This window comes from Electrona antarctica (assembly GCF_951216825.1).
Source record: "Electrona antarctica genome assembly, chromosome: 11".
In the NCBI taxonomy this organism is placed as follows: Eukaryota; Metazoa; Chordata; class Actinopteri; order Myctophiformes; family Myctophidae; genus Electrona; species Electrona antarctica.
This window is the reverse complement of record NC_136792.1, coordinates 48,763,268-48,773,096: the sequence shown is the minus strand read 5'-3', so window position 1 is coordinate 48,773,096 and position 9,829 is coordinate 48,763,268. Positions and strand designations below refer to the sequence as shown.

At 45.3% G+C, this 9,829-nt stretch overlaps 1 protein-coding gene across 1 annotated transcript in view; it reads right to left on the bottom strand.

Moving 5' to 3' along the window:
- Positions 1 to 1,411: 1,411 nt before the first annotated feature.
- The window catches only part of pid1 (phosphotyrosine interaction domain containing 1), a gene marked incomplete at its 5' end in the record, with an annotated part of 79,079 nt that continues 70,661 nt past the window's right edge, over positions 1,412 to 9,829 (bottom strand). The window contains one exon of the mRNA XM_079513883.1: positions 1,412 to 2,579. Within this exon, the coding sequence (XP_079370009.1) occupies positions 2,067 to 2,579 (513 nt within the window). The 3' untranslated portion in view covers positions 1,412 to 2,066. The remainder of the gene's footprint in view (positions 2,580 to 9,829) is intronic.

Here is a 9,829-nt window from a genome sequence, read left to right as displayed (position 1 = left end):
TCGGTCCCGTTAGAAAAAGAGCATGGCATAGGGGCTCTGATACGGGCCTCAGTAACAGTAACACCCCAGTGTGGGCCCCCTTATCACCCAGAGAGGCATGATTACAGTCCAGTTCCGTTGGTCTTTTCCTCGCTGACATTTATAGGTACCTTTCAGGTACTCTAGGTTCTGATTTGACGCCCCAGGCAGAAAGGAAGGGAACACAACCGTATAACCCAGAACGGTAGAGCTGTGTGAAAACCGCTTGCAAGGCTTTGTTCAAAGTAGCGGAGGATATCCATCACAGATGTGGGTAAACGACAATACAGACAACTCCAGCCACTTCTTTAGTCGTAAGGTGTATAAGGAGGGAGAACTGAGAGATGGAAGCGACTGTTGGTGAAGGTCTGACTTGACGGCACGTTGGACTTATCATACATTCAGCGGAGGAGACCGGGAGGAGGCATCGTCGGCCGCCCCCCTCGCCCGCCCGCCCGCCCGCCCCGGCTGTTTTGTGGGGTTCGTATACTGGAAACTCTGTCCTCTCTGCGACTCTCACATGCTCGTACGTATACCCCCCGTTTTTGTCATTTCATACAAGAGAAATGTACTAAAAGAAAACTTGGCAAAATGGTCATAGTACAGTGTTGAATTTAGAAATGCCTTGTTGTTACGCATCAAATAAGGATGCCGTGTGTCTGGGGCAGAGAGAAGTTTTCACTTCTGGCTAATTATCAGACCATACCAGGTCTTTCTAATGTCTCTCTCTCTCTCTCTCTCTCTTTCCCTCTCACTCTCTCCCCTCCGTCGACCTCTCAAAGACTGCACTTATTCAGAGGCAAGCACTCACATGTACAGTCATACACACGAGTACAGGAACAAGCAGTTACATTTAGACATCTAAACATATGATGGCATCATGACGCACGCACGCACGCACGCACGCAGGCACGCACACACGCGACAGTTCAAGACGAGAGTTAAAAGACCGACCTGACGGGAGAATAAAGTGAGGCACATAATTTGACAGGTAAGACACACGGCTAAAACACTGACTTTTGGTATACTCAAAAAAACAAAACAAAAAAAGAGAGAGAGAGAGATCATAATTATGTGAACAATACAGGTGCCTCCATCATGATGGCTTAGTCTCATGGCCAATTGACACCCTTTAAAATGTCAAAAGAATATTAAAACAGCGATACCTATTATTCTCCCAGGTGGCTATAATTACACAGAGATGCCCAGGTATCCCAGGTTTAACCTTTAAACAGGTACAACTCCTGGCCACAAAGTTAATGTGTAAAGCCAGACATTATCAAATAATTTGGGAGTTCAGCTTGGGCTAAAGTACCATAGTGATATGTGCAAGGTAGAAAAGCTTATTCTATCTTTTAGCCCCCCCACCCCCCGTCACCCCCCCTCACCCGTCACTATGCTAAAAGGCTTTGCCGTCAATGTCGACAACATGATTAAAACATTTGAGGATATTTGAGTTCAACAGCCTGATTTCTTAAACTTAGAACCACACCGATCGAGTCACAGCACACGCCTATACTTCTGATGGGTCTTCAAATGACCACGGTACTTTTTTGTGAGCCCAGTCCCAGCTAAAACTTTTTAAGAACTATGGTTTAGTAATAGTGCCTATGTGGGCTGTATTACACAGTGCCAGAGAATGGGACCATGAATGTGTAGTCAATCTCTTATGGGCATATACAGAGATGCATAAAAAGGCCCCGCAGGTCTTTGAGGGACAAAGAGACAGCAGAAGGCTTTGCTTCCCCGTATGCAAACGTAGGGGTTCTCGTTGTCCATTTGTCCTCCAGTTTCCCTTTAAGTAAAAAACAAATTAGTCACTCTTGGGGGTGAGCGACGTGTCGGGCTGGGTGGGGGACGACGATGGATTTTGCGTCACGGTTTTTTTTCCTTGTTGGTACCAGAAAGAAAGAGAGTAGGGGAGAACAAGAGAGAGAGGGAGAGCGCAGGTGATCTGTTTTATCCGTTCAGTCACCCCAACCTTTGCATCAGGGTGGGGATCAGGCCTTTTTTTCGGGGGTGGGTGTGTGTGGGACCGTTGGAAGACCTCAGCCGTCGTCCGGGGTGGAGTCGTCGGGCGTGGAGGAGTCCTCCTCGGCGAACTCGTCGGAGGAGCCGCTCTTGTGGATGCGCCCGTCGCTGCGCATGCTGCGGAAGGTCAGCCGGAAGGCCTCCATCATGGAGTGGGCCAGCTTCTTGGCCTCCAGCTTGCTCTCGCACTCCACGGCGTGGCAGTCCATCTGGAAGGTGAGGTCGTCGTTGATCTCCCGGTAGATCCAGGCGAACACGTTGGGGTTGACGCCGTGGTCGGCCGTGCAGTAGGCGATGCGCGCCACCTGGTACGTGTCCATGGTCACCGACGCCTCGCCGTGCCCGTCCAGGTGGTGCAGGCGCACCTGGAAGGGCCTGATCTCCAGCAGGGAGGTGGGCGGCGAGGGGCCCACCACCTGCTGCTGCTGCGCGCTGGCGTGCCACCGCTCCACCAGGCCGTCCACCGCCGACTCCGTGCATCCCGACAGGAACTGGGTCCCCGAGATGGTCACGTTGCCCAGGTAGGTCACCTGGGAGGAGAGGAGACACACAGCGGACACAGGGCCGAGTGTTAAGCAGTACGCGGTACAGATAAACATAAGACAGTACAAACAGACAGACAGCGGACACAGGCCGAGTATTTTGACCTGAGATCAGATTCTAAAAATGTCTTCTACATCCTGACAGTTTTCTGAAAAAGCTATGTTTCTATGTCAGTCGTTCTTCGATTTTTCAAAAATAGCAGACCTACAAGCTCGTATGCATAACATAATGCTAACACCAAAAGGGGTTCCCGCCCCAAAATGGGTTAAGCAGTACAGATAAACATAAGACAGTACAAACTAGGCCCGGGGTCATATGGATTTGTTAGCCCCTCCTTCTATGCCCAGCTTTGTCTGTTTGTGTGAACACAAACACGATGATTTGATTCGCTGATCACCCCCATGGCGAAGATATGATTGGCTGAGCAAAGTACATATTGAGGATTAAAAAGTGAGGGCAGAAAAGTGAAGACGCCAAAAGTGGCCCGGAATGACATTTGTGATGATTTGATTGGCTGAGCACGGAATGTGATGTATGATGATAATAGCGCCATCACTTCACACGGGTGTGATTTTTTTTTTTGTTATCGCGGTAATAAAAGTTGTTTTGAATGATTTAAAAAAACAATCATACTATAATTCTGACAATGTCTGAATGTCTGTGTGTCACTGTGACTGCCGTAGTTCCTCACTGCCTGCAGCCCTGCACCAATCACTCCCACTTTTCACACAGGCATTGACCATAATAATATGGAGGTCTTAACGAAGCCCTTTTTCCAATTTAACAAATTATAAATTAATAATGAATTTATTAGTGAATTAAAAATGCGAAAACGCACCCAGGGCAAGTATTTCACAACGGGTAAGGGCTAGTAATTGCGAACGCAGTGATTGCGAACGCAGTGAGCATTTACTATGAGACCCAGCAGATCATGTCTGTCTTAAAAAAAACTTAAAAAGAAAAAACTTAAAAAAAAACTTAACTTAAAAAAAAACGTAAAAAGAAAAAACTTAAAGAAAAAACTTTAAAAAAAACTTAACTTAAAAAAATCTTAAAATCTAAAAAAAAGAAGAAAAAAAAAAGAACTAAAAAAAACCATAAAGTACGTAATTTATTCTAATTGTTGTTATTGCAATTTACGAGCTGCGTTCGCTTCCCGCGTTCGCGCGTCTTACTTGTAATAATATAAGGGGCATGGTGGCACAGTAAGAGGCCTGCTCACTCCTCATGCATGAGGTCGGTTCGGGCTTTCCCCAGGTTGGCAAAGGGAGAGTAGTGCCCAGGATTACAGTTTAGGCAATTGGTGACTGGGTGGAAAATGAGTTACAAAATCGTGGGATATATTTTTTTTATATATAAAAATTACAATATTGCAGTTCTGAACTCAATACCTTACAACCGCAGTATGGTGTGGTATTGCGGTTTTTGCACCCAGCCCTAAGTACAAACCACACGTTTCAACAACACAAAATGAAGAAAGGAAAGGAAACCAAAAGCCTATAAGCCTTGGATTTATTTTTAAATTGACAAAAGGGAAGAGGAAGTGAATTCAAGGATCTTCTGGAACGACCGCAGACGGTGGTGTATCGGGGGGGGGGGGGGGGGGGGGGACCTAGAACAAAATGTTCAACATGCATGTTCAACCCTATAGGTGTGCGGACAGACGTCAGGCAGATGTCTAACATGAAGTGTAATGACCTTGTTGAGACCGCATAGGTTGCCGTTTACTGTGAAAAACCTGCATCTCCCGTCAGTCAGTCCGTCCGTCACGCCTCGTGACACGCTCCATATATGGTCCAGTACAGAATTAATTCCATATGTGAATAAATTTGACTGAGGGACTGCCATTGGATTTTTTAGAATTTTCGTTTTTTCATGTCATATGAAAGCAGGGAATCAATCATCCAAATGGACATATTGGTTGTTCAGTTTGACCCACCAGATATGGCTTATAGAGTAATGTCTTGCAGAAAACAGCGAGTTGAGAAAACAGGCTTGAAAGGTTCACTTCTGTGGTCTCTAACATTACACCTAGCTACATGTTTGGGCATTTATTTCATATTTACATGTCGATTTCAGCTCTGACACTTATTTCAGACATTCTCTAGTATGTGAAGAGTCTGCCTGTGCTATTAAATAATTTAAAAAAAAAAAAAAAAAAAAAAAAAAATCTCTTCTGGTGAAAAGCTGTAATTTGCGCGATGGCAGGCTCTCAGTCAAATCTGGTCACATATGTTGATCTGACCTCATCAAACCCTTAGATCTCCATATGGAACTGACCTGTTCTGACATTCCATACGTATGTTGATCTGACCTCATCATCAAGCCCTGTACACTCAAGACACGCTCCATACAGTATATACATGCAGGAGAAGAATGGATCGTCACCTAGATCTGCATATTATGGAGCCGGCCAGCAACTCTACATCTGACCTCACGGACACCAGATTAATAGTTTAACCCATTTAGGCCTGACGTCGAAATTAAAAAAAAACCTAACTGTTTTCTGAAAAACCTACTGTATGTTCCTATGTCAAGGACATAGGAACATATTTCATGTCAAGGACCCCAAAAATTATATGTATTTGGCCGCCGACCCCCATCTGAAAATATGTTGTTCCAGGGACCCTCCCAGTAGCAAAGATTTGAGTTAAAAACTCGCTATGTAACAATATATATTCAAAGATTTCAGGCACATTTTCACGATTTTTCAAAAATAGCAGACCTACAAGTTCATAGCGCGGCACTCGGTGCCGCGCTATGAGCTTGTAGATCTGCTATTTTTAAATAGCTAAAGCATAACATAATGCTTACAACACCAAAAAGGGTTCCCGCCCAAATTGGGTTAACTCCTGCCTCTTAACCCATTTAGACCCGAGGACGATCCTACAAAATGTCTTCTAAATCCTTTTCTGGAAAAACCTCATGTTTCTATGTCAGTGGTTCTCAAACTATTTCATCATGTCAAGGACCGCCAGAATTATATCTAATTGGCCGCGACCCCTAATCTCAAAATATGTTGTTCCAACCAGCCAGGGACCCCACAGAAGCAAAGAGTTGAGTTAAAAAACATGCACTCCGAAAGAATATATATATATATATTCAAAGATTTGCGCCACATTTTCACAATTTTCAAAAAAATAGCAGATCTACAAGCTCGTAGCGCTGCACTCGGTGCCGCGCTATGAGCTTGTAGATCTGCTATACGATCTGCGTAGGTCACCTGGGAGGAGAGGAGACACACAGCGGACACAGGGCCGAGTGTTAAGCAGTACGCGGTACAGATAAACATAAGACAGTACAAACAGACAGACAGCGGACACAGGCCGAGTATTTTGACCTGAGATCAGATTCTAAAAATGTCTTCTACATCCTGACAGTTTTCTGAAAAAGCTATGTTTCTATGTCAGTCGTTCTTCGATTTTTCAAAAATGGTACGATCTGCTATACGGTGCCCCAAAAAGGGGCACCGTATTAGGACGTTCTGTTGTTTCGGCGCGACTTCGCCCTTTTAGGCCGTCTTACTGGTCATTATGGAGTCACTATGGACAGGGTGACGTACAGTAGGGAGTACAGTAGACCATGCAGTGAGAGTTGGATGGATAAAAAGGTCCATTCCTGCGCAGACATAATGTCTGACACTGTACATTATCACGCCACGCGGTACAGGAAAAAACGTTACGTAAAAGCAGAGTGCAGCATATAACCATAACAATTGTTCAGTTTGTGATAAAAGCATGACATTTGGTACACATATAGCCAAAGGCATCCCAAACATAATTGGATGTGGAGGCATCCTGAATTTTCAAAATGCCACCATTGACATCCTATTATAAGGCAATATTTTCTAAATTTCCTTATGCTTTGCATAAAAACACTCATTGGGCTAAATTTGGCCATAGCAACTTGCCAAAATGTGATGATGTCAGCACAACCTAGTTTGATATGTCACATGCTACTTAAAGCATAAGGACATTTAGAAAATATTGCCTTATAATAGGATGTCAATGGTGGCATTTTGAAAAATGGCTGCCATGGGTGCCATGTTGAAAATTCAGGATGTGTACCAAATGTCATGCTTTTATCACAAACTGAACGATTCCTTTATATATTGGAGCTAAGCAGCTGGACTTTCCAGTTCACCCACACCGGGCAGGTTAATCCTTCTATTCCAGTTCACACACACCGGGCAGGTTATAATCCTTCTATTCCAAGACTCTCTTTTCAGAAAAAAAGGTCCTCTTTATAGATCGCGTCAGTCTGGAGATGATTCAGCGTTAACGCTCCAGCACAAAGTAATTAACCACATTTCGTTTTTCCTTTTTTTTTTAAACGGGTGAGCAACAGGTCTCTCAGTCTCGGCAGCAGCACACAGAGACAGATCTGTTCTCTGAGAGCGAGCAAGCAGTCTCAGGGATGAGAGGCTTTCCTATTCCCATGTGGTGGAACCGTGCTGACATGCCGAGCGCCGTGTGTGCGTGTGTATGTGTGTATGCGCGTGTGTGTGATTTCCCCAAGAGTAGCTAAGAGGAAGAAAGAAAAAAAACATGCAAGCACGCACACACACACACACACACACACACACACACACACAGTTAAGCTGTGGCGGCAGAATACCATAGTAATGACACATGCACACACTGCATACCAGGGTTAGAGAGAGAAAGGCAGAGAGACAGGAGGTAAAAAGTAGAGGGAATTAGTAGAAAAGGAAGGCAGTGTGTGTGTGTGTGTGTGTGTGTGTGTGTCTCCCTTTCATCCTTATCTCGCCTTCTCTGTATTTCTTCCTTCCTGCTGTAGTGCCCGTACAGCAATTACTTATCTACTGTGTCACTGGCATAGCTAGCTCCTCGGCATCATAGTGTGTGTGTGTGTGTGTGTGTGTGCGTGTGTGTGTGTGTGTGTGTGTGTGTGCGCATGTGCGTGCGTTGTGTGCAGAGGAGGACAAAGATTAGTTTTTTTACACAGGAACATGGTCAGCTCGCGACGACGCGATCCAGGAATAATGGCCGACTTGTGCGAGCTCTCCACACGGTCTGCTTTATGGCTTTATAAACACACACAGGGGAGTGTGTGTGTGTCTGTGTGTGCGTGTGTGTGTGTGTGTGTCTGTTTATAAAAACACACAGAGGAGGGGCCTGCTAGGAGTCCAGCACTGTGTTTACAGTAGTGCTAGCTGAGTACTGTAGCAGTGGTGTAAAAACGTAGCCAAGTACATTTTACTTAAAAGGCCACTTTTCACCCTATTTGCAACCAGAGCGTATTTTAATGATGTTTAGGACACGAGAAACACTTTCCTGGGGTTTGTATGTATGTGTGTAATATGTCTTTTTAGATGTTTCAGTTATGACCCCATGTTCATGACCAAAATAACCTGTTGTGAAAATGTGGTCTCACATCAGGTCAATCAAGGCAAAGTCCCACAATTTGTCACACACACGTTACCGCGGTAAAATTCGTTCTCCGCATTTGACCCATCTCTTGGAGCGGTGAGCCGCAGCCGGCGTGCAGCGCTCGGGAATCATTTGTAGTCGATCTGAATCCCCCCAATCCAACCCATTGATGCGGAGTACCACCAAGCAAGCAGGGAGGCATTGGGTCCGGGACTTTGGCTCAGCTCAGTGGCCTTGTGGTTAGAGTGTCCGCCCTGAGACTGGGAGGTCGGGGTTTGATCCCCGGCCAGGTCATACCAAAGACTCTAAAAATGGGACCCAAGCCTCCCTGCTTGACACTCAGCATCAAGGGTTGGATTGGGGCTAAGTCCCTGCGACATACTAGCGTCATGTCCAGGGGGTGTACTTGTACATCAACCTGCCTCACGCTACAGAAACAGGAGATAGGCTCCTGCCCTATGGGCCCCATGGCTCGGCAAGGCTACTTACTTACCAAGCAAGCAGGGAGGCATTGGGTCCGGGTCTTTGGTATGACCCGGCTGGGGATCGAATCGAACCCCCAACCTCCCAGTTTCAGGGCAGACACTCGAACCACTCGAGCCTTGTGGGGGAACCACAAGGCCACTGTCTGGACTCTCTCTCGACCTCTGCCATTATTTTTGACTAGAATGGGATCGTTCAATGCAAGAAGGGCCAGTCAATCTGGTTTCATGCCAGCCAGCCAGCATTGTGTTGGGTTAATGAAGCATTAAGAAGACAGAGGCATTGTTGATGCCGTTAATTAATAACCTACGAAACACTAGAGAAAGTAGCTAATAGTGTCCATGAAGTGGGAACAAATGTATGTCACTTCACGTTACACGTTACGCATCAGGTCCAACTCACAAGAGTACCATTATATCATGTTTTTGTCATGCTCTTAACCGTTTACATCATTATTTGTCTCTCACTGTAGAATGTGTTACGTTGTGAAGCTAAAACAGGGCTATACTTCTTAACATAAGATGGCTCAAGGGCCACTCAGTAAAATTCCAAAAGTACAAGGGCCATAAGCAAAAAAATAGCAGCGTTATTTTTGAAACAAAATAATTGTAACAAATTCATTTTGTAACAGACTACACGACTAGTCTAAAAATGAAGGAAACACAGTAAAAAGCCACATTTCCATCTAAAAGGCCAAACCTCAATGAACAACACAATTGTGATTAATCCATTGAGACCTGGAACGCATCCATGTCACGTTAGCGTTTTAAACATTATGTTATAATTTCGCTATTGAAAAATAGCAGATCTACAAGCTCATAGCGCGCCACCGAGTGGCGCGCTATGAACTTGTAGGTCTGCTATTTTTGAAAAATCGTTAAAATGTGCCTCAAATCTTTCCGAAAATTGTCATGATTTAGAAAACTTTTTTTTTTTTAATTTCGACGTCAGGCCTGAATGGGTTAATGATGAAGTTACAACATGAGGCTTCATCTAACTATAAATGTGCCATGTCTCTGTCTGTGTGTGTGTGTGCGCGCGCGCACACGAGCGTGCATGTGTGTGTGTGGTTGTAATGCACGTAACTCGATAACCGTTTGCCCCACCGACTTCAAACACACGCGTTCCACACCCCCACAGGGAGTGCGGTGCCCGGACTCGAGTCGGTGGCATGTACACCGTTGTCCAGAAACACCACAAGAGGCTCTGGTAAGGCTCTGCCAGTGAACCTAATGAACCCAAGTCCCCTCACCTGTGCAATTTTCAGCCTCTGCCTCAGCCAATTGATTGCCATGTCAACCCCACACCTGCCAATTGATTACTTAACCAATCCACTTCAGTTTGCACTCTTCAGACAGACA